The sequence below is a fragment of the Myotis brandtii genome, unplaced genomic scaffold, assembly GCF_000412655.1.
Source record: "Myotis brandtii unplaced genomic scaffold, ASM41265v1 scaffold825, whole genome shotgun sequence".
Lineage (NCBI taxonomy): Eukaryota > Metazoa > Chordata > Mammalia > Chiroptera > Vespertilionidae > Myotis > Myotis brandtii.
The window spans coordinates 2,577,898-2,600,910 of NW_005371349.1; the positions used below are offsets into that span (position 1 = coordinate 2,577,898).

The following is a 23,013-nucleotide window of genomic DNA, read 5'->3' on the forward strand; positions in this document are numbered from 1 at the left end:
AAGTGCTGCCGGCTGGCGGGGAGGCGGTGGAGGGGCTGCGGGCGGCTCAGTCCCTGCCAAAAGGAACGCGCTCCGCATTTGGGGTGAAGCTCCGGAGCGGCGGGTGCTCCGAGCACACGCACAGCTGCAGAACCGGGACTGTGTGTTCGAGAAGTGGCCGCTTCGCGCAGGCGGAATGTTTGAGGTGCGGATATTCCAAAGCCCCAGCACCGAGCTCTGCCCCGCCCCGCGCGCGCACTGGAACAGCTGAGCGCAGCGGCCTCTTGCTGTCATCGCGAGTTCAGCTTATGAGCCGGGGGCGCCCTGCTGAGTGGGCAGGGGGTTAACTTTGCTGTGGGCTGGCGCAGGCTCCTGGGGGCTTCCTAGAGGGGACCAGCTGGACGTGGTGGAAAGGCGCGGAGAGATGCCTAGACATTCCCTCTGCACAGATCTCTGAGCCTCCACGTCCTTGGAGGTGGTGGCTGTTTCCTCCGATTGCCTGGCCTTTCTTAATAAGAAACTGCCTTCAGGTGGTTGAACCTAGGGTTACATTTGCAAAACCTTGGGTTGCAGGCAGCTCACAACGCCTCTGGACCCGTTCTCCCGGAGGCTCAAAGTGCTCTACGCACATTCCTTTATCAAGTTTCCTAGTGAAGCAGACATTGTCACAACTGCACAAAAAGGGGACACCCGACTCCAGTCAGACCACTTGCCCAGAGCCACCCAATCAAAACCTAACCGCACTGGACTTGGTTCGATGCCCAGGTGTTCATGGGGACATTGGAGTAGTTTAAGTGGCCTACGCTTAGTTTAATAGGTTTAGAGTTATGTTTTGAAATAGGAGAGGGACAGACCTGTTTTTGAGGGAGAATGGAGGTGACAGAGGGGAATGGGATGGTATCTGCAGAGACTACAGATGTCCTCGACTTAACCATCGTTCGACACAGTTTTTCGACGTTGCGATGGTGCTAAAGTAATAAGCATTCAGTAGAAACCGTACTTCAAATTTTGAAATGTGGCCTTTTCCCAGGCTAGCGTTTTGCGGTAGGATGCTCCCTCCTGATGCTGGGCAGCGCCTGCAAGCGCAGCGCCCATCGGCCACTTGAGCACAAGTGTAAACAACGGACACCTATACGGTACTGTTGCCAGTGCTTTTTGGATATTGTGTTCTAGGCTAAGCAGTAATGTTGGGTAGGTTATGGGTGTTAAATGCGTTTTCGACTTAGGGTATTTTCAACTTGTGAAGAGTTTCTCTGGATGTAACCCCATCGTAAGTCTTAAGACTTAAAGGTGTGAACTATCCCCGGTGACTGAATGAACCATTGTTCGGGGCGGACAGTCACGGTGTTTGCTGGTTCACGCTGGGAGTTGCTGTGGGAGAGCGATGGGAGAGAAAGCTGGGAAGTTACCTTCGAAAAGGCTTGAATTCCAGCCCAGGAAGTTTACATTCTACATTTACCAGACCCCGACTCCTACTCTACCTTGTGAAATCAGTTTTTAGGAGAATTGCTACTGGAGTTTTATATAGGATGGATTGGAGCAGACATTCTGGAAACTGGTGTGAGGGAGGTGGGGTGGGGGCAGAGATAAGAAATTAGGGGAGAAATTTAAAAAGACATTGAGAAGGAAGGGACTATGGACTGAGAAATGGATGAGGAATGGGAGAGGCGAGGGAAGAGAGGTCAACAATGGGAGTTCAAACCTGGGTGCCTGGAAGTCGGGGCAGGGAGCTGTTTGATGGAAATAGGGAAGTCAGAAGGAGAAGTGATAACTTTGCTTTTAGACTCATTTCTGAACCAAAGCAGCAGTTATAATTACACACTATCTTGTTATTTGCTCTGGTTATGTCTCGTGTGTTGCAGCAGGATTGAATGCATTTTTGACTTTCGATATTTTCAACTTACAAAGAGTTTGTCTGGATGTAACCCTGTCGTAAGTCAAACGAGTTAATGGTACAAACTATAGCAAGTGAAGGCACCAGTGCTCAGGCTCCAGCACATCTTCTAGGGCAAGCATGTCAAACTCGTGGCCCTGCAGGCCGCATGCCTCGTTTATTTGGCCCGTGGTAGCTTTTGAGTCTGACATGCTTGTTCTAGGGCCTTGTCACTCCATGTTTTGCCAGAATTATTGCAGAAGCCCCTGCTGCGTCCAGGGTGGGATCTGAGTCCGGTACTTTCTCCGAAGACCCTGCGGAGCCTGGCGTGCTGTGTGCTTGATTTCCTCTGGGTGCCTAACAACAAACACTTGGTGATTGACTCCGTTTCTCTTGATTCAAGACCCTAGCACTAAAGGTTGACACTCACTCTCTTTCCGCCCCTTGTTCTTGCCTCTGCCTATTTTTGAGTTTTTTGCTCCATAGGACTTGTCTCTGGAGCATCTGAGCTGGGATGGGATGGCGTAGCCAATGCTGCTGGATCTTATGAGGTCCAGGACAGTCAAGGCTAGTGATGGAATTCAGCTGAAAATGAGAGGAGGGAACTAGAGGCACAGACACAGACGAGAGTAAGGCTTTCAGTAAAGATCTGAATATAGAAACCTCCAGTCAGAGTAGAGCCCAGAGGGGCAATTCTGGAAGGCAGGGTCTGCCAGGGAAGCCCTGGTGTCACCTGTGTGCCAGGTGATGGTGAATGTTGAGTGGGTGGCAGCTTGTGTGCACCTGCTTGGGGAGGCAGTGGGCAGATGGAGCGATCCATTCTCCCAGAATGACCCCCAGAGGTTTGTTCAGTCCTGTGGCTGCTGGAGGATTGCTTTCTGAGCTGGAGCGCCCCGGAGGTTCTCCCCAGTGGCATTGGCCATTGCTGAAACCAGGGCTGTTTGTGCCCATGTGTAGGCACAGCGCTCCCTGCAGGTTTGCAGTAGAAAGTTCTACCAAGATGAAAGGAAATGGGGTTCTAGAGTTGAACACAATGAAAAGCAAGCAGGCCCTATTCCTGGAAGCAGGAGTGCTGTAGAAATTCTAGCATGTCTGGGAAAAATACGCTTGTGGTGAATGCCTGTTGCGTGTGCGTGTGTGCGTGCATGTGTGTGTGTGTGTGTGGTGAAGAGAAGGGGGGACCACATCAGACTGTACTGGAAGATACGTTTCCAGTTGTGAACAGTGGAAGTGAATAGGCTGCTTTTTCTTACACAAGCATGTGACTGTCCCCAACATAATAGTGATGGGTGGGATGGCTCCTCAGGCCATCTTAATTTTGTGTTTCTACAGCCTCTTTTTTTAAAAAAAATATATTTTATTGATTTTTTACAGAGAGGAGGGGAGAGGGATAGAGAGTTAGAAACATCGATGAGAGAGAAACATCGACCAGCTGCCTCCTGCACACCCCCTACTGGGAATGTGCCCGCAACCAAGGTACATGCCCTTGACCAGAATTGAACCTGGGACCCTTCAGTCCGCAGGCCAACGCTCTATCCACTGATCCAAACCGGTTAGGGCTTCTACAGCCTCTTGATGTCATGTGAGAACTGTAAGCATCTCAGATGTTAGGGATTAGTAACAAAGCCACGCTAACACCTGAGATGGTTTCAGATAACCGGTGGGAAGTCCGGGGCTGCTCTGGAAGGTGACAGTGGGTCACTATGGCAGTTAATAGCCATTCTTGATAGAATTAGTTCCTCTTTCCTTCCAGATTGACATTTTGAAGGGCCTGCTGATTCTCTTTTCAAGATTGAGAACACACACCTCTCATTTCCTCCAAATATGAACCTAAACCATCCGAATCCTCTTGCAGCCAAAGCAGAGACACTGCCAGGCAGGTGCAGCATCCGGCACTGCGGCCTCCGCTCAGCCTCTGCGCCGCGTCTGCTGACCTCTTGTGGCTCAGCCCAGGGAGGGCGTGTGGGGGCATGGCGTCCCTGTTAGGATTTGCCTGTGGAGCTAGTGGTTTTTAACGTTAAGAAAACAGACCCAAGAAATCAGAACTCAGGCACTTCTAACAATACCCCTGGCCTCTGTCGCTCTGTGCGACCCTGGTGGGAATCAGCAGGAGCCTGCGTGTTTAAAGGATCAGCCTTCCATTTGTCTTCTGAACCTGAAGCCCTAAATTTAGCAAACAGCTTAAAGCTTCTTTCTGGAAGAGCAAATTCCAAGATTTGACTCAGAGATGGGAACACATTTAAAAAAAAATAAATGTCCCCAGTAGTCTGAATGCTAGCAATGTAGCAGAAAGAAAACCTAGCGGGGAAACGCTCTGTCCACAGCAAATGAGAAAGTGCCTTCTGAAAACCTTGATAATTACCAAGAGCTGGGAACACATTTAACCACCCTCAGCTGGGGCCATTCTCTGCAAACACAGGTTCCGGGGATTACAGGGAAAAGAGGATCCACACCAAGTATTAGGAGACTTGGCTTTGAGCACTGACTTTAAACTCCCAATGACCCTCTGAGGACGCTCCGACATTTGTCTTTGTCCTTGATCACGGAAGACCATTAAACCTGAGGGTACTCACTGCTCAAGCTTAGATTCTGTTTCTGTGACCCTAGGGACAGATAGCACAAGGTATGGTGCTCAGTAGGGGTTCAATAGATGTTGTTAGCTTAACTTAAAATGATGAGCATTGTGTGCAATTTAAAACACATTTAAAGCATTAAATAGGTTAGGTCTTGAAAAGTTTTTGAAGGTATGTGGGATGTACATTTTTTATCAAGTATCCTCTTCTTTACTTTTTCCAGGAAACACTTCTTTTCTTTTGTAATTATCAAATTTTTTATTAAAAATTTTTTTCGATTATAGTTTACATTCAGTATCATTTTGTATTAGTTTCAAGTGTACTGCACAGTGGTTAGACAATCATATACTTTACAAAGTGTTTCTTCCCTAATATTTCCAGTACTCACCTGGCACCATACCTAGTTATTACACTATTATTTTTAAGTTAATTGATAAATTAAAGGTATGTGTTTCCAACTTTTTTCCTTTTTATTGAATTTATTGTGGTGACATTGAGTAACAAAATTATACAGATTTCAGGTGTATTAGTCTATTATTGACTATATTTCCTATGCTATACCAGGAAATACTTCTTGATCACCCCTACTTGCTTAACACTTAGCTTATTTTTACATAGCTGGAGTTATCCATATTTTTTGTTATATTAAACATTTCATATAGGCATCTACTTGAATATTTTATTTATTTTTAAGATTTGTTTTTATTGACTTTAGAGAGCGAGGAAGGGGGAGAGTGTGTTTGTAATTATTTGTGTTGTTTTTAAATCCTCCCCGGAGGATATGTTTCCTTCATTGGTTCTAGAGAGGGAGGGAGAGAGAAACATCGATCAGTTAGTTGCCTCCAGTATGTGCTCCAACTGGGGATCAAACCCATGACTGTTTGGTACATGGGTCGGCACTTAACCACTTAGCAACCTGGGCCAGGCCTGTTTGTGTTCATTCTGCCGAACACGGTCTACTTAAGCTCCACGAGCTGAGAATTGTCTCCTTTGTGACTTTCACAACATGGACAGCAAGTGGAGCTGTATGTGACTCGCTGCCTGACCGAGCTGTTGAGGCTTTTGTTAGAGAAGAAGTTTGGAAAAAACCTATCTTCACATCCAGGCCTGAAAATCATGGGGACAATCTTCTGCTCTGTCCTCCTTGCTCTTTGTAACATTGTCCTCTTCTTGGTTCTGTCCCAAGATAAGGCCACCAATCCTTCCAACCGCCAGGAGGACTGGGAATACATAATCGGCTTCTGTGATCAGATCAACAAGGAGCTGGAAGGGTGAGTCTCCGAGCTGTGAGGGGACAGGTTGACTGGGAAGGTACCAAACTGAGGCCAAGGCGGTCTAGCCAGAGGGCCTCAGGGTCAGTGTCTTGAAAATGTGGTTGCTTATCTCCTAGGCCACAGATCGCTGTCCGACTGCTGGCACATAAGGTCCAGTCCCCACAGGAATGGGAGGCGGTCCAGGCCCTGACGGTAGGTTTTTCATCCTGAGGGTGGATCTTCGTGAGCCCAGGCCTGTTCTGGAGCATGTTAGATGTTTTACAGATGTGTACGCCCTTGTGCCAGGCACTGAGGCTTCAAAGATGGCTGCCCCACCATGAGGTCTAGTGGGAGAAGCAGAGGCTGAGGGAGGGAGCCAGAGGCAGGGCCCTGAGCTGAGGGTGGGGCTCAGAGAAGGCTTCTTGAAGAAATGTTGACAGAGCTGTCCTGCCAGTTCAGAGCTGGCCAACTGAAGAAAAGTGGAGGTGAGTATAAGTCATTCCGGAGCAAAAAACAATGCGTTACTAGTGAAGGCATCACAGCAAGGGGCAATCTTAGAGTTTATTCAGACTAAGAGGATTCAAGACGTGGATCCTCTCACCCAAACAGAGGAGTCATCCCAGGGTCCTGCCTGACCTCACTGAGGTGCTAGGAAGTGGAAGAGAAGTGGCCGTGAAAAGGGCGCTTAGGCAGCCCACACGCATGCCTCTGTCGCGATCGAAGTCGAGCGGCGGCGGCCTTCAGAGGGTGGTGCTCAGGGTGGTTTTGGACATTCGGTGACAGATGGAGGCGCTTTGGGTTGTTTCACATCACAGATGCTACTGGCATCAGGTGGGTAGAGGCCAGGGATGCTGCCAACACCCTGCAGCACCGGGCAGGCTCCCACAGAGAAATGTCAGTAACTGCACAGCTGGAAACCCCTGCTCACAAAGACAGAAGTGAGAAGGGGACCCCTGGGCTGGCGTGCTCCTTGGCATAAACTGAGGCAGAGGGAAGCCTGTGGGAGTTGTATGGCCCCAGAGGAAATAAATGGAAGCAGGGGGAAGGAACATATGTCATCTAAAATGTAGAAACAAAACTTTATCTCCCACCTCCCCAAAATGTCCATCAGCTTGTGGAAAGAACCCTGGACCTTGAGTCAGAATCCTTCTCGGGGCCTCCTTTTCCTCATCTGTAAAAATGGCAGCATCGTGCGGCACCCCCACCGAGCCTCTCCTGTGTGTGGCTACAGGTGCTGGAGGCGTGTATGAAGAACTGTGGGCGGAGATTTCACAATGAAGTGGGAAAGTTCCGGTTTTTGAATGAGTTGATCAAAGTCGTCTCTCCAAAGGTCAGTCAGTGCAGTTTCCTCATTTCTAGGAACTTCCTTTGTGTTTCTCCCCCTCTCCCACCTACTAGCTGTTACTGCACAACCAGCATCTCCATGGATTTGAATTTTTTCGCCTCCTGTCTTTGGAGAGCTGGGCCCTGCGGGTAGCGGATGACACCACAGGCCACAGGGACAGGCAGACCTCTGGCGGGCTCCCAGCCTAAATACAAGTGACGTAGCAGCAGCGGTGTATTGGGAGGGCCTGGATAGCACAGGCCTTTGACTCCTAGCACAGAAGCCAGTTGTGTGTGGCCGATCTCACGTGGATACAAGGAGCTGGCCTCCCTTACTCAGTTGCTCAGGTTCTATTGCTCACTCGTGTTGCTTATACCCACTTACAGCAGAGGGAACAGTTCTTATGCTAAAGACATTGGCTCCTTTGAGATAAAGCATAGTTATTTCTGGCAGATTGTGCATGGAAATTCAGGGCCAAGCTCCCGGCCCCTTGCCTAACCACAATGGATACAGCTCCGCCCCAAGCAGTGTCCTCTCCTCCCCACCCCTGCTGCCTCACACCTGACCCCTGCTGGTTTCCCATAGGTCTGAGGGCTCCAACTTTTAGCAACCACTCATTGCTGTAAAGAGAGCCTTCCCACTGTTTCTGCCTCCAGACTCCAATTACCAGTTTTCCAATTTCCTTTTGCCTCTTAGTACCTGGGGGACAGGGTGTCTGAGAAAGTGAAGACCAAGGTTATTGAGCTACTTTATAGCTGGACGTTGGCCCTGCCAGAAGAATCAAAGATCAAAGATGCCTACCACATGTTGAAGAGACAGGGTATGTGCCTACTCCCGCCTCAGCCTCCATGCAGCCCAAAGGCTGGCTAAGGCCAGGAAGAATGAGGGGGTGTCTGCTGTCCCCAGGCTATGTCCCTTCCTCCCTCCTGAGGACAATGGGACAGGCTTGGCTGGAGGTGAACGGGAGGTGTGTGTAGCCTGCTTGTCCTGCCCCTACAGGTCCTGATCACAGGGATGTGTCCCCTTGCTGTGTGAGCAAACACTCTGCCCTGTGTCACCTTTCAGGCATAGTGCAGTCTGACCCACTGATCCCTGTGGACAGGACACTGATCCCCTCTCCACCACCTCGTCCCAAAAACCCTGTGTTTGATGATGAGGAGAAATCCAAGGTAAAGTGCATCCAGCCTGCAGTCCTCAGGCGAGGTGTGGCCTCGCTCACGCTGCGGGGAGCTCCAGTTCCCCAGGTGGAGCGCTGCCTTTGCCTTCACCTGTGATACCCTTCTTGTCCAGCTTTTAGCCAAGTTGTTGAAAAGCAAAAACCCAGATGACCTGCAAGAGGCCAACAAGCTGATCAAGTCCATGGTGAAGGAAGTGAGTGGGCCCTGGGCCTTGGGTGTGGGATGGTGGAGCCCATGACGCAGAGAAGCCCTTTCCCTTAGCATCAGGCCTGCTCTTCGGCCCTGCCACCAGCCCACACATGGAGAGGCCGTGGATGGACTACAGGAGCAATGGTGGATGGGGACAGGACTTTTAAAACAAAAACCTGTTAACGGTCTGAGGCCCGTGGTTTCCAGGCACCATGTTCTCTGGTGTGACCCATGCCTCGAGGGATTCTGTGGGGCAGTGGGACAAATCTAGTTAAGCTTTCTCCTTGATCCTCTTTGCAGGATGAGGCACGGATCCAGAAGGTGACCAAGCGTCTGCACACTTTAGAGGAGGTTAATAACAACGTGAAGCTGCTCAGTGAGATGCTGCTTCATTACAGCAAGGAGGATTCGTCAGAGGCAGATAAAGAGCTCATGAAGGTAGCTCCCCACCACGAGGAGAGCTGGGCTCTGGGCAGGGAGCCAGCCTTCGCCAGGTGCCTGCTTTGTTGAAGATGCTGCTGCACATCTGCTGGTCCCTAACTTGCCCCGGGCAGAGGAGCTGCGTGTGCACAGCTCTGACTGAGACCTGTTCTCAGCCTTGCCTTCTGCAGAGGCCCCCGTGTGCCCTAATGTGGCACCTCAGTTCTTGGCCACAGATACTGTGAATTCTGAGTACATGCTGGCAGGGATGTACTTGCCCTTGTCCGTCCTGGTGACTTCTCTGCCTAAGCAGGTATTTGGGTGTCAGTGTGGTGCAGGCTGGCAGCAGAGGACTTGTGCTCTGAGCCAGCTCTACCAGTAACTGACCATGATGCCAGGAGAGCCTGATTTTCTGGGCATGAATGCTAAAGTAGATGATCTCCAAGGTTATGTCTGGGTCTCTTTCAGGAGCTGTTTGATCGGTGTGAGAATAAGAGGCGGACATTATTCAAACTAGCCAGCGAGACAGAGGACAATGACAATAGTTTGGGTGAGTGGAAAGACTAGTTGACAAGTACGGCCCAGGAATTGGATTTGTGTGTGGAGGGGGAGTTGTCAGGGCCAGGGATGAGAACTCTCTTTTCTATTCTAGGGGACATCCTGCAGGCCAGTGACAACCTCTCCCGAGTCATCAACTCATACAAAACAATCATTGAAGGGCAGGTCATCAATGGTGAGGTGGCCACCTCAACCATGTCTGACTCTGAAGGTAAAATGTTTTCGGTTCCTCATTCTGGAACCTCCAGACCAGCCACCATCCCCACCTCCAGTGTGTCAGCCCACAGGGCTCAAGGGGATTCTAAATGGTTCTCCAGCTTCCCAGAGGGCAGGGGATTGGACAGGGCTTTCTCCACCTGCCTTCCCTTTTCTACTTGGCATGAATGCCCTTGCGTTAGGCTAGAGGCTGCATAGCCACTCCAGTGCCCCTAATGATTCCTGTCCCCTTCCATTCATTCCTCCAGGACACCACCACTCCAGGAACCAAGGCACTCTCATCGACCTTGCAGAGTTGGATGCACCGGGCAGCTCAACCCCCGTTTTGGCCCCCACCCCACCCTCCTCCGGCATCCCCATCCTCCCTCCACCCCCCCAGGCCTCAGCACCTGGGCGCAGCCGATCGTCCAGCCAGGCGGAGGCCCCCCCAGGGCCCAACAACACAAGCAATGCCCTCTCCTTGCTGGATGAAGAGCTGCTCTGCTTGGGTGTGTCCTGGAGGAAGGCTGTAAAGGGCTTCTAGCAGAACCAGTAGAGAAAGGGCATGGAATTAGAAGGTGGCCTATATGGTGCCCTGTGTGCTTAGCAAAGATAGGGAGGCTTCACTTGTAGGGAGAGAGTCAAGTTCAGTGTTCCTCAGGCTGTCTGTAGTCAACTCTGGGTGGAAACAGTAGACCCAGTCTTGCTCTGCTTCCATCTTCCCTGGAACACCCCCCAAATGTCAGGACTCCCCTCTGGAGGTTGCCAGGGGAATACATCCTTTTTACTGTGGGACCCCTCAGATGGTGGAGCTGGAGCTGCCCGGCCCTGCGCCTCTGCTCATCACAGCCATCTTTGTTCTCAGGCCTTGCTGACCCAGCCCCTAGGGCTCCTCCCAAAGAGTCAGCTGGAAACGGCCAGTGGCCCCTGTTCCAGGTAGGTGTACAGGTGATATCACTGAGACACTGGACAACCTTGACTTGTCAGTATCTTTCCAAACTAGTCCTTAGCCCCTGGGGCCCTGTCCTTGGAGGGCTGCTAGTCCAGTGGGATTGCAAAGGAGCCAGGAGTGGAGAGCCAAAACCCTCCGCACCCCTGCTCACTTGTACTTTCCATTCCCCATAGAACGAACAGTCGGACCTGGACTTCTTCAGCCCCAAACCTGGGACTGCTGCTTGTAGCCCCTCAGATGGGCCTGTCCTCCAGCCCTCAGCAACCCCTGCAGGCAACTCCCAGCCTCCACTGCCACCCCCCTTCCCAGCTCCTGTGGTCCCAGCCAGCGTTTCTGCTCCAAAAACAGGCTTTTTGTTCCCCACTGGACCGGCCCCAGCTTCGGCCCCAAAGGCTGAACCCACAGCCCCCGGGTACCATGGCTCAGCTTTGAGCGACAGCTCCCTGCACCAGTTGGATGCCCTCGATCAGCTTTTAGAAGAAGCCAAAGCGTAATGAGTGGGAGAGGGGGGTTGGGCTTAGAACCAATGGGGTTGGGGATGTTCTTTTGGTCTGATCTGAGACTGGAATCTGAAAGCTAGGGGGTACATAGGAGCCAGCTCTGGCCTGGGGGTGTGGGAGGCGCTTTGCGAGAGTTGGCCCAACAGCTCTGCTTGGTCTCTGACTGGCCTTCTCCTTCCTGCCTCCCAGGACCTCAGGCCTGGTGAAACCCATCTCCTCCAGCTTCTTCCCTGGGGCCACCACCTCCCCTCTGCTCCCCAGCAGCACCTCAGCTAGGCCTCTCCTGCCGTTCTCCACGGGGCCTGGCAGCCCTCTCTTCCAGCCACCTGTCTTCCCATCCCAGGGGAGCCCCATGAAGGGGCCTGAGCTCTCCCTGGCCAGTGTCCATGTCCCCCTGGAATCTATCAAGCCTAGTAGGTGTTGGAGGTGTGGAATGGGAGAAGTGGGGCCCCTAACTTACAGCATTGTGGGGAGGGGTGGTACAGGCTGTCCTTGCTCAGGTCCCTTAGAGTCAAACGTGACCTGTTCCCTTATTGTCCTGGCTACTGCGCAGTCTTGTGAAGTTCTGACAGCGGTCCTTTCCCAGACTCCTTCACGGAGCACTGCTCTCCCCACTTGGCTGTAGCAGACACCCCCCGGGTTCTGCTGGGGATTATTGACCTGCTCGCTCCTTCCACACCCACGTGCCACCTTCTTACAGGCAGTGCCCTTCCTGTGACAGCCTATGATAAAAACGGCTTCCGCATCCTCTTCCACTTCGCCAAGGAATGTCCACCAGGACGGCCCGATGTGCTGGTAGTGGTTGTGTCCATGCTGAATACGGCTCCTTTGCCTATAAGAAGCATCGTGCTTCAGGCCGCAGTGCCCAAGGTACTTCCCAGGGCCTCGAGAGGCAGAAATTACCTTTATCTTGACCCCACTGCATTGAGTGGCCAGCAGGCGGCAGTGTGTGTCCGATGTGATCATACTGGGTTCCACCTGCCGCCTCTTCAAAAGGAGCTTTCTCTTCTTCTTTAGTCAATGAAGGTGAAGTTGCAGCCACCCTCTGGGACGGAACTCTCTCCATTTAGCCCCATCCAGCCACCTGCAGCCATCACCCAGGTCATGCTGCTGGCGAATCCACTGAAGGTGAGCTGGAAGCTCCAGATTAGGATCTTGTCATCACCACCTTCAGCCCTGCCCACCTCCCAACCAGAAGTGTCGTGGTACCGCAGCTTTAACCCTGTCCCTCTCCTCCCCTGGTTCAGTGGCAGAGTGAGGATGGGGTGGTGGGATCAGGGCCTGTCCCCCAGCACAATAAACCTCGAGGTTATAGTCTCACACACTGCCCCTCTGTCGCAGGAGAAGGCCAGGCTTCGATATAGGCTGACCTTCGCCCTTGGGGAGCAGCTGAGCACAGAAGTGGGTGAGGTGGACCAGTTCCCTCCTGTGGAGCAGTGGGGGAACCTATGACCCTGAAGGATGCGGTCGTCTCCACTTTGAAGCCCAAGTAGGTTGCCCCGAGGCAGACAGGAGGGCTCTCCGGGTCGTCATTCTCCGTGTCCTGACCACAGTGCTGGAGCTTTGGTATGGAACAGGGGCCCTGGGCATTGCTGCCAGGAGCTCAACTGTGATGGTCTCTCCTTTGGCCCCTTAAAGGACCTGTTTTTATCTACCTGTGTGACTTGAAGTGGCCATGTACTGTTGGGCGGGATGTGGCCCCGGACTCTGCACTGTTGCCCTGGGAACACAGACTTACAGCTGGAGTAGGTTTTCCCCTCGTGCTGGCACCCCGCTGCCACAAGGGAGGAGGTCTCTAAAAAGACTTGGGGCCCTTCCTCAAGGACCAGGTCCTCACTCCCCACCTTCACCATGCTACTCTGTGCTCCCCTTGCTGGCAGGCTCCTACCTGCAGGAAGGTGGGCAAGGTCCAGTGTTCCCAAACGGGCCTGGGCACGAGAAAGGAGTGGGTGTGCTGCCTTCCACGGGCAGTGCCAGTCTGGAATGGCCACTGGATAAGGGTGTGCTTGTCCCTGGCGATGGCAAGCTGTGTCCTTTGGACATCTCAGCAGGACGTGGAACTCAGCCTATTAGAAACAGAACTTGGCCCCAAAGTAGCCTAAACTAAGGCTGAGAGAGAAGACAGAAGAGAACGTTTCCCCTTCTCCGAAGCAGGTACTCGGAGCTTTCTTCGAAAAGTGTGCCTCCCAACATGGGAACAGGCCAGCCTATTCACTACCTCTTGCTTGGCATGAAATAAACTGCTGTCTTGCCCTTCGAGCCCCTGAAGGGAGGACAATTCCTGCCCCCCTCTACGTCCTCCTGCCTTGGCCTCCCTCTACCCCCAGATGGCCTGTCAGGACAAAAGTCAGACAGGAGGCCTCAGGGTCAGGCAATTGCACTAGACTTACCTGCTGCCCAGAAACTGACTGTCCTCAGCTGCAGAGGGGTACTGTCAGCGAGATGTTGGGTCTGGAGATGGTGAGATTGGGGGCCATGCTTGAATCGAGTCACCAGACCTTATTGCTTGAACAGTGCTCAGCCCAGCTAGCTTGTGCCAGCCTGTAGGCCTCCCAGGGCAACAGGAAAGTGAGAACCACCAGCTGGGGAAAGAGGACACAGCTCACCTGAACTCAGCTGGACGGGCTCAGAGCCATCTCCAGGGGAAGGTGGCACAAGCCACGTTCCTGGATTCCTCCCTGTTCCTTGCCAGGCTTCCTTACTCACCTTCCCCTTCCCTCCCATCTCTGGCAAGATAGGTCAAACGTGAACTGATTTCACTCCTTACGGAATAAATCCAAGAGTTTTCCAGAGGCTGGCTGCCGCAGCCCTGGAAAAGTCTGTGGGATTGCTCCCTGGAACTGTACCTTTACAATGAGGTTTAGGCGTTAAAATTATTTATGAGTGTGACTGTTTCATGGCAAACAGCTATACTGGATATATCAACTCTGCTGCCCTTATTTTACTGCATGTTAAATAAAACCATTTTCACCCTACTTGGAATTCTTCTAATACAGACACCATTCACCCCATTGGGAGGGGGGGCTCCACTGATGAATTCCAAAGGTAGACATCACCTAGGTTTTTGTTTTCTTTTTTTTCTTTTCTTTCTCCACCTAGGTTTTTGTTAAAAAGTACAGGGTCCTGGACCTTTTTCTTTTTTAAAAGAGATAACCAGGAAGTTAACAGATCAGTGTTTCGGATGATTCTCAGGTGAGGCCATATTTCAGAAGCACAAGTAAACCACTGAAGGCGCCTGTCCATGTTTCTGATTATAGGCAGGAGGGCACTGCACTCACCATAACTTGTGGGGGTACCTTTTTCTCTAGGAGACAGGGAAGTCACTTCCATGTCAAAAAGAACACAATGAGCATTTTCTTAACGCTTACGCATCAGGTTCACAGGGGATGTAGATAAAAACTCCCTGGCTGAACTCTGTAAGAACTTGCCTTATTTTTGCAAAAGAAAACATTTATTCTTTAAAAAATGTATATACATTGCCACACAAAGATACCGTGCGGGAACAGCTCTCAGCCAGCCTCAGGAACCTTCCAGTGAGCCTTCTTTTATAATTGCCCGAGCCAGATTTCGTGCGAGAGAAAGTCTCAGCATTTCCACCTTGGTGGTCTCTATGTCATCATCCTAAGGGCAAAGAGAGCCAGCATGAGGCACAGCAGGAAGTGATCCTTTAAAGCTCCCATGGGCTCTACCCAAAAGCAGACAGAGGTCACTTGGCATTCAGCAAGAGCTTCCAGCAAGTCTCCATGTAAGAGCTGAATGCACAGGACCACCACAACTGACTGACAGCAAAGAACAGATCAGAACTAGAATCACCCCATTTTTTCCTAAAAGAAGTTAGTGTGTCATGGTTACAGTTTAAGAGGCATGGGAGTTTGTAAGGGGCCAGTGTTTGTGGAAGGAGGTGGGGGGAGCCAGAGATACAGGGAGCCTTTTTTCATCTCTATTGTGAAACCAACCCAGGAAGCTAAAATGACCTGGAGTTGCTGGGCATCAGGTTCTCCATGCACCGGTCGTCCTGAGGTCAAGTCCTCCAGACATCTCAGCAGCTCGTACGTTTGCTCTGCTGAGAAAATCACCTAGGAGAGAGAAGCTGCTTCTAGCTGAGGCCTGCTGATTTGGGCCTTGGCCCAAGTTCAGAGATGGTCTTCTTTGCATGCCCTTGGAGAGGGGTTCTTTGTATATGCAGCCCTGGGAGGGAAAAGCACCTCTATTCTCACTCCCAGCCCTGGGATGGGCATGGTCAGCAGGCAACGGCCTCATTTTAAATCAAGTCGTTTTTCTTGGGTGGACATTAGACTTCCAGAGTGGGTGCTATTGGGGAGACCTATCCAGGAGATGATGTATGTTTGCACATCTGTACCAGTGACAGAGGAAGCACTGTCAAGGACTACAAAACGGAGCAGAAAAGCATTTGGGGCTCAACCTGTACCTGTTTCTGTTCCAAAAGGGGTAGGGCATCTGTTAGGAGTGTCATCCAGAAAGACCGAGGGGCGATCTGAGAAGTCATCAGTGACAGGAGAAGAGAAGCTGCATCAACAAAACGCTTGTCCCCATATAATCGGTGGAATTCACGATACTTTCCTATTGAAAAAAGAGCACTAGGTCACCTCTGGCCCTAAACAAGAGAAGGCAGATGCCAGACCAGCCATTCCATAGAGCAGGGACATTCTTCAAAGCTGTATCCAAGTTCAGGCACCAACGAGACCACATACTTTGAAGAGACTCAAACCAGCCAAACTTGGGAGAATGTAAGCATTAAAATAAACAAGAGTTACAGGTTATAACAGATTGAACAAAATAACCCAGGAGTCCATTACTTGAGGTAATAAAAGACCAAAAACAGGGATGAAGGGAAAGCCTTCCATACACTGGGATGCCAACTAAAACGAACAATGAGAGGCAGAAAATCAAAGAGGGTGGAAAGTTCAATGAGGAACAAGACATTTAAGTAATTCCAAAGTATCTCTCCCCAAATTATTAAATCAAAGGGAAAGTCAGTGCTGCATGAAGAAACAGCTGGTGGACGCCACTTTAAGTGATCAGAGTGAAATCCAACAAGGGGACACAGCACAACACATCACCTTGGCAGCATTCTGCCCCGAACACATACATCTAAATCTGATCACGAGGAAACATCAGATAAACCCAAATTGAGGACATTCTACAAGAGAGCTGAACTGACTCTTCAAATGTCAAGGTTAAGAAGCACCAAGAAAATTAGAGGCACTTAAACTAGTGAATTTGAGTAAAGTGTATGTGAGAGTTCCTCATTCCTTACACTACTTTCACAACTCTTCTCTAAGTTTGACATTACTGGAAAATAAAATATTACCAAAAAATATACTTTGCAAAGTCTGGCACACAGGGTTCTATGTGGTTTGGAGTTTGGGCTTAACAGAAAGGAAACACTGGAGAAATCTCAAACAGAAGGTCCAACCTTCACAAGCGTCCATTTGTGACAACTGTCTAAGGGACAGAGCCCCAAGAGACTCACCCAAGAATGTCAGTCGATCACTGAGCATCATGGCCGGCCCCAGGTTGTCAATGAGATCTAAATCAGAAAAGCAGCCTCGCTCACAGTAATCCCTGAGGAACCTGCAAGGCCAGACCGGGAGATCAGAAAAGCAGTCCCAGGCCCACCTCAGCCTCCCCATTTCCCCAGACAGTTCCCGGAAGTGGACACTGGTTGAACCCACCTGTCTGACACCAGCGTGGCAAAGGCAGCATCTTTGGCTCGAATGCTCCACGAGAGGGCGGAGCCCAGGCGATTGTTGCGGACAGCTTTCATAGCTAAGATCTTACAAATGCTTCGTACTTTGCAGGCAAAAAGGGAAAAGGTGAATCCTTCATCCTACGAATCATTCCTAAACCCTGCTGGGAAAGGAGCAGCCCTCTAACCTCCTCAGCCTTCCAGCCTCCCCCACAGGCCGCAAATGCAGCTTGGTCGGCAGAACTGGGGTTATAAATTGCCTCCTGGTGTTAATAGTATGACCCACCCTGACAGGATCGGCTTTGTGAGCTGATTTGATTTCACGGGGTGGCAATAAGGTATTTCTTGCTCCCCCCAGATCAGCTCTTCCATTATGGTTCCAGGTGCCAAAAATCCCATCATCCCTTGGGTCCTGAATGCCACATGCTTTCAGTCATGAACACACAAGTGCCTCTGGGAAGAATAACTTAGGCTTTTATCACGCAACAATGAGAAGAGAAGGGGCAAACTTCATTTCCTCCCTGTTCTTTCCAAACCACCTCTGGTCCTGCTTCCCCAGAGCCAGCCTTATCTGGCAACAGCAACTCACTCGGGACAGGCAAACTCAAAGCTGACCCAGCCCTGACCTCTTGGAGTAAGCATGAGGGAAGTGGGTGGATAACATTTTTAAAAAGGCAACATGCTCATCTGGACAGTGTGCCTCACTGGCTGAGTGTCAACCTATGAACCAGGTGGTCATGGCTCAATTCCCAGTAGGGGGCATGCAAAAGGCAGCCCATCAATGATTCTCTCTCATCACTGATGTTTCTATCTCTCCCTCTCCCTTCCTCTCTGAAATCAATAAAAATATTTTTTAAAAAGAAATAAGTGCCCTAACTGGTTTGGCTCGGTGGATAGAGCGTTGGCCTGCGGACTGAGGGGTCCCAGGTTCGATTCCGGTCAAGGGCATGTACCTTGGTTGCAGGCACATCCCCAGTGGGGGGTGTGCAGGAGGCAGCTGATCAATGTTTCTCTCCCATCGATGTTTCTAACTCTCTACTTTCTCCCTTCCTCTCTGTAAAAAATCAATAAAATATATATTTTTTTAAAAAGAAGTAAAATAAAAAGGCAACGTGCTTGATTGCTTCTAGGTCCCAAAGAATCCCTAGCTGGTTGTCCCTCCCCAGTCATGTTCCTGTGTTCGGTTTCCTTTTTTGGCAGCCACTTCCTGATCTCCCAGCAGTCTGGCTGGCATGGTATGAACAGAGGCCCATGCCGAGCGGAGGCCGACTCACCTTGCTCAGTCATCTGCCGCTGCTCACAAATCCGCAGCACCTTGAGGGCTTTCTGCTCAGTGCTCAGAGGGATGCGCTCAATGTGCAGCTCCAAGGAAACTCGGCCCAGCTCAGGGCAGTAGTCAAAGTAATCCACCCCCAGCTGCCACAGGCTGCAAAGGTCCAAGGAGGACAGACATGAGGGCCTGTCTAGGTGCTGCTGTGGAGTCTGGGATTGGCCCCCAAGATGGCTCATCTCTAGACCACGATAGCCTTCAGGGAACAGTCCAAGTTCCAATGCACCCACATGCTGAAGAGCACCCTGCTGTCATCCCTTGGGGCCTTCCTACCTGTGATGAGAAAACAGCCCCGAGGCATATTCTAGCAGGAGGAACTCTCTCATGTTGGATCCAAAGCTGGAATAAAACATATGATGAGACCAAGACTCCTGGTCTGCTCCATTCAGGGCCCCCTTCCGCAGCCCAACATTCCTTCTAGGCATTCAGCTCACCCCTCGAGAGCCTGGGAGGTGGGGGAAAAGGGTGGGCGTGTCATGCACACTTACTAGAGGTTGTGGGACTGGAGGAGTTTGCAGTGATCCAGCAAATCGGTCAGATGGGCCACAAACCACCAGTTGCTTAGGGCGATGCTGTAGGTTCAGACACCAAGGCAAGAAGTCAGGGTGAGAAGCCATGGCCCACACGAGTGGGACATGAGCAGGAACCCCACATATGCTTTGCTTAAAAAGGATGGGAGGGCCCTGTCACCGTGGCTGTGGTTGATCCTCAACCTATGAATCAGGAGGTCATGGTTCGATTCCCAATCAGGGCACATGCCCAGGTTGTGGGCTCCATCCCCAGCGGGGGTGTGCAGGAGGCAGCCAATCAGTGATTCTCTCATCATTGATGTTTCTATCTCCCTCTCCCTTCCTCTCTGAAATCAATAAAAATATATATTTTTTAAAGGGTGGGAGGGACAGTAATGAGAGCCCAGAGTGAGAAGTTTCTCTGTTACATGGGGACTGACGAGGGACCACCGACATGTCACACGAGATATAATCCAGCTGTCTCTTGCACGCCCCCTACTGGGTATGTGCCCGCAACCAAGGTACATGCCCTTGACCGGAATCGAACCTGGGACCCTTGAGTCCGCAGGCCGACACTCTATCCACTGAGCCAAACTGGTTAGGGCATCCAAACCACACTTTTAATCAAAATCTAGAATCATCTGGGACCACTGTTAAAAATGAACATTTCTAGAGCCCTCTAAAGCACTTAGAGGAGACAACTATTAATAACAGCACCTGTTTGTAAACTCTCCAGGGTCATTTTGTAGAGAGCACACTAATGCGCTGTCAGTGTGTATGCGTGACTCTGAGTTATATTTTTCATTTGTTACTTGGTGTAGGCCTTTCTGTATTTGTAGATAATACTTGGCTATTTTTTAAATCGGGAGAGAGAAAAGAAACTTTAATGGTTGCTTTCTATAATGCAAAATCATCCCAAGTAAAGTGAATGGAGCACACTATTAAGGCAGATGCAGTTTCCCAAGTGTAATCATTCATTAATTCAAACAGTATGGACTTTGGTGAAAGGCTTTGGATCCAAATACCAATAGTGCCCCTTGTGAGCTGGCAGGGTGACTTTACCAGGGCTCACTTTCCACATCTGTAACATAAGCATGAAATAATAGCACCTATCTCAAAGGTTTGATGCAAAATAAAGTGAAATAGCCCATAAAAACTCTCAGCCTAATAAACGTTAACTATTATTATCACTACTTTCCACACAGATGACTGTATTGGCCTTAGGACTGATCTACCAGCCTTGCCATTCTCCATACTCTAGATTGCTCGTTCTCAAATACAAATTTCATGGCACTGCCCTGCCGAAAATACCTAGTGGCCCCTATTTTGATAAAATCAAAAATACTGGGAATAGTAAAATTGGTCCTTGATAATCTCACTTCTCTCCTACCTGTCATTATGTCAACTCACCTCTCACCTTAGCCTTTTGGCTTGAAGGCATTCACAGTCCCTTAAGCAGGTAACAGGCCTATTTCTTTCCTTTGAAGGAAGACCTGTTGTTTCCTTTAGTCCAATTCCTGCGGAGGGCTTTCAGGGCACCAGCAAGCTGCCATCCTGCCCAGTTCCCTGCTTCCTTTCGCTGGAGAGAGAGGAACTGGCTTTTAAGGGAAGCTGCAGGTCACAGGGGAGGAAATGAGCCCTGGAAGGATTCCTGACTTCCTTCATCTATGGGGGTAACAGGCAAACTCGTGGCCCTTCAGCAGGGGCCTCCACAAGCCTTTATGCTCTACTTCAGGATCACTAGCTCTTTCTGCCCCTTCGCGTCTGGCATAGTTGACACCCGGGGGGAAGCAGGTGCCTGTAGAAACCTCCCTTCTAGTGCTTTTAGAAAGGACTCCCCTCATTGCTTTCCCAGGGTCGTCCTGAACCCAGCTGACATCACACCCACAGCAGCAAGGCCACTGGCCCAACTCCAGACTGATGCTCTCCGCTCCCCTGGGAACTAAGCTTGGGTCTAACCAGTACAAACCATGAGAAATCAAGTGCTTGCAAGACCCCAAGTCCAACCCTCCCTGTCCAGGAGGGAAAATTTCTAAAACTCTGCTACTCTCTGAAGACACTGCAGCCCTTCTCCCAATTCCTGGGATGAGGTCCCGAAACTTGCTTTTCAGCACCTCTTTCAAAATGGGATAAGAAGTAGCTTCCTGATCAGAAAAACCTAAGCTCCAAGATTCACAGCTAACAGAACAACCTCAGATCCTCCTGCTTGCCAGGGCAGAGGTGCCCAGACTGAGGGCTTGTGAGCCTGATCTTTCTTTCCCTGGTGTAACTGGCATGAGGGTGATGCCGTTTTCTAAGCCATTTATAAGAGCCAGCCCTCTTGATTGGCACTTCTTTTTCTCCTACTGTCACCAAAAGAACAAGATGCTTTCCCTTTTACTGTCTTTCCTCCTTGTTCTGCTCAAGTCTATTTTGTTCCTAAAAATCCAGACGTGGCTATGAAGGAAGCCCTGGTGGAAAATACCCCCCTGCTGTAACAGACAGCACGTTTAGGAATGCCTATTATTTCCAATTAGAGACAAAGCCAAACAATAACGTGTATGCCGTTCTAAGTTATTCTCACCAACTCCTCCACTCAGATGTCAGCCAAATTCTGTGTCTTCTTCAAGCTCCAACTAAAGTCTATATTTTACAGGTCTTTAAAAAAACATATTGACACAAAACCCTTTTCTCCAAATCTAGCATCGTTTTCTTGAAGCCTTGGCTTTCTTTTGCTCAAAACAGGAAGAGCATGTAGCGGGAGGGGACCCTTCCCAGGGCCCCGATCTACTAGGATCCACCCAGGCGAGGGGAGAGTGAACCTGGTGCTTGAGGAAGGCCGTGTGCTGCCGTGCCCACTTTCTCCCTCTGGGAGTCTTTGGTGCAACACCCACTTGTCCAGGCTGCCCAGAAGGGAGGGTAAATGCTTCCTGACGTACTTCCTATACATGGATTTCTGGAAAGCTTTACCTCCGACTCATTATGCATAAGACTCCCTTTCCTACCTTGCTGAACGTTGATCACAATGATGAGATACCCTTCTGGGGAGAGGACTGGTGTAGAATACCTGCTCTGGCCCTAGCCAGTTTGGTTTAGTGGATAGAGCGTCAGCCTACAGAATGAAGGGTCCTGGGTTCGATTCTTGTCAAGGGCACATGCCTGGGTTGCGAGCTTGATCCCCAGTGGCGTATGTGCAGGAGGCAGCTGATCAATGTTTCTAACTCTCTGTCCCTCTCCCTTCCTCTCTGCAAAAAAATCAATAAAATATATATTAAAAAAAAAAAAAAAAAGGAGCCGAAACCGGTTTGGCTCAGTGGATAGAGCGTCGGCCTGCGGACTGAAGGGTCCCAGGTTCGATTCCGGTCAAGGGCATGTACCTGGGTTGCGGGCACATCCCCAGTGGGAGATGTGCAGGAGGCAGCTGATCGATGTTTCTCTCTCATCGATGTTTCTAACTCTCTATCTCTCTCCCTTCCTCTCTGTAAAAAATCAATAAAATATTTAAAAAAAAAAAAGGAGCAGGACATTCTAGAAAAGGAGGGCAGTGACAGCTGCACAACATTGTGAATGTACTTAATGCCACTGAACCCACCTAAAGACGGTTAGAATGCCAGTGGCACAGCGGTCCTACCTGCACTCCTTGATCACTTGGTGGATGTCAAACTCGAAGGCCGCCATCAGGATGTTGTCCAGGGGCTCTGGGTTGCTCTCACCTCCCAGAAACAGGTCAAGGCTGGACTGTGGGAAGGTGGTGACCCAGTCAATCCCCGGACGGAAGCAGAGACTCAAGGGGGCTGGCAGGGCTACTGTGCAGGGAACCCTGGAGAAGGGTGATGGGCCCTTTAACAGGGCCAAAGGAAAGCCCCCTGTAGTTCTCCAGGAAGGTTCAACGCAGAGGCCACACACTGAAAATGACCGAGCAGGGAGCAGAGCCCCAGGACCCCTACTCCCCACCCCACCCCATGGAGCTGACTCACCTGGGCATAGAAATGCAGATCAATGGGCTTTACTGTGGGATGAGAGTACAAGAGCCGGGTCACTAGGAAATGATACCAGTTACTCAGCAGCTCCTTCTGCTCCAACAAGGCAGCTTCGTCTCCCAACATGATCTGAGGAGAAAGACGTTTTCCCTCAGCTCCAGGGGAGCTCTCTGTAACTCCTCAGCTCAGCGAGAGCACCTGGTCTGAACGCCCTCTCCTTCCTCAGGGAATGGATAGCCCTGGCCAAGGAGGACCAAGTTTCTGCCAGCACTGGGCTGGCCGCCACAAGCCTTAAGCGAAGACATCTTGGACCCGCCCTGGACTTGTTTCCCACACCTTGCAGAGAGACTCCAGGTGAGGACTGGAGACGAACGTGCCATCCTGGAGGTGCCGCTCACATTCCTCATGCCAGTGCTGCCACTTGAGCTCGAGCTCTGTTAGGGTCTGCGTGTTACCAGGCTAAGGGAGAGAGGCAGTGAGACACCATCACCACATGAACCCCTTGTGCTTA

The 23,013-nt window shown here is 50.6% G+C and overlaps 2 protein-coding genes across 4 annotated transcripts in view; one reads left to right on the top strand and one right to left on the bottom strand.

The window, feature by feature from the left end:
• The window catches only part of GGA3 (golgi-associated, gamma adaptin ear containing, ARF binding protein 3), a 14,430-nt gene extending 461 nt beyond the window's left edge, over window positions 1-13,969 (top strand). The window contains exons 2-17 of one of the 2 annotated variants that reach the window (XM_005884289.2): window positions 5,612-5,696; window positions 5,816-5,891; window positions 6,910-7,008; window positions 7,699-7,822; window positions 8,068-8,171; window positions 8,293-8,373; window positions 8,670-8,807; window positions 9,258-9,339; window positions 9,442-9,558; window positions 9,812-10,051; window positions 10,408-10,478; window positions 10,668-10,984; window positions 11,184-11,407; window positions 11,695-11,864; window positions 12,012-12,122; window positions 12,336-13,969. In XM_005884289.2, coding sequence (XP_005884351.1) covers window positions 5,612-5,696; window positions 5,816-5,891; window positions 6,910-7,008; window positions 7,699-7,822; window positions 8,068-8,171; window positions 8,293-8,373; window positions 8,670-8,807; window positions 9,258-9,339; window positions 9,442-9,558; window positions 9,812-10,051; window positions 10,408-10,478; window positions 10,668-10,984; window positions 11,184-11,407; window positions 11,695-11,864; window positions 12,012-12,122; window positions 12,336-12,446 — 2,150 coding nt within the window. In that variant the 3' untranslated portion in view covers window positions 12,447-13,969. The remainder of the gene's footprint in view (window positions 1-5,611; window positions 5,697-5,815; window positions 5,892-6,909; window positions 7,009-7,698; window positions 7,823-8,067; window positions 8,172-8,292; window positions 8,374-8,669; window positions 8,808-9,257; window positions 9,340-9,441; window positions 9,559-9,811; window positions 10,052-10,407; window positions 10,479-10,667; window positions 10,985-11,183; window positions 11,408-11,694; window positions 11,865-12,011; window positions 12,123-12,335) is intronic. The other variant, XM_005884290.2, reaches the window with a different exon arrangement.
• A 454-nt stretch (window positions 13,970-14,423) lies between these two features.
• Window positions 14,424-23,013, bottom strand: part of NUP85 (nucleoporin 85kDa) — a 21,401-nt gene continuing 12,811 nt past the window's right edge. For both annotated transcript variants that reach the window (XM_014531755.1, XM_005884288.2), the window contains exons 9-19: window positions 22,839-22,961; window positions 22,500-22,631; window positions 22,154-22,260; window positions 18,523-18,606; window positions 18,308-18,373; window positions 17,979-18,130; window positions 16,691-16,808; window positions 16,489-16,589; window positions 15,424-15,575; window positions 14,969-15,070; window positions 14,424-14,615 (exon numbers count right to left, since the gene is read on the bottom strand). In XM_014531755.1, coding sequence (XP_014387241.1) covers window positions 14,514-14,615; window positions 14,969-15,070; window positions 15,424-15,575; window positions 16,489-16,589; window positions 16,691-16,808; window positions 17,979-18,130; window positions 18,308-18,373; window positions 18,523-18,606; window positions 22,154-22,260; window positions 22,500-22,631; window positions 22,839-22,961 — 1,239 coding nt within the window. In that variant the 3' untranslated portion in view covers window positions 14,424-14,513. The remainder of the gene's footprint in view (window positions 14,616-14,968; window positions 15,071-15,423; window positions 15,576-16,488; window positions 16,590-16,690; window positions 16,809-17,978; window positions 18,131-18,307; window positions 18,374-18,522; window positions 18,607-22,153; window positions 22,261-22,499; window positions 22,632-22,838; window positions 22,962-23,013) is intronic.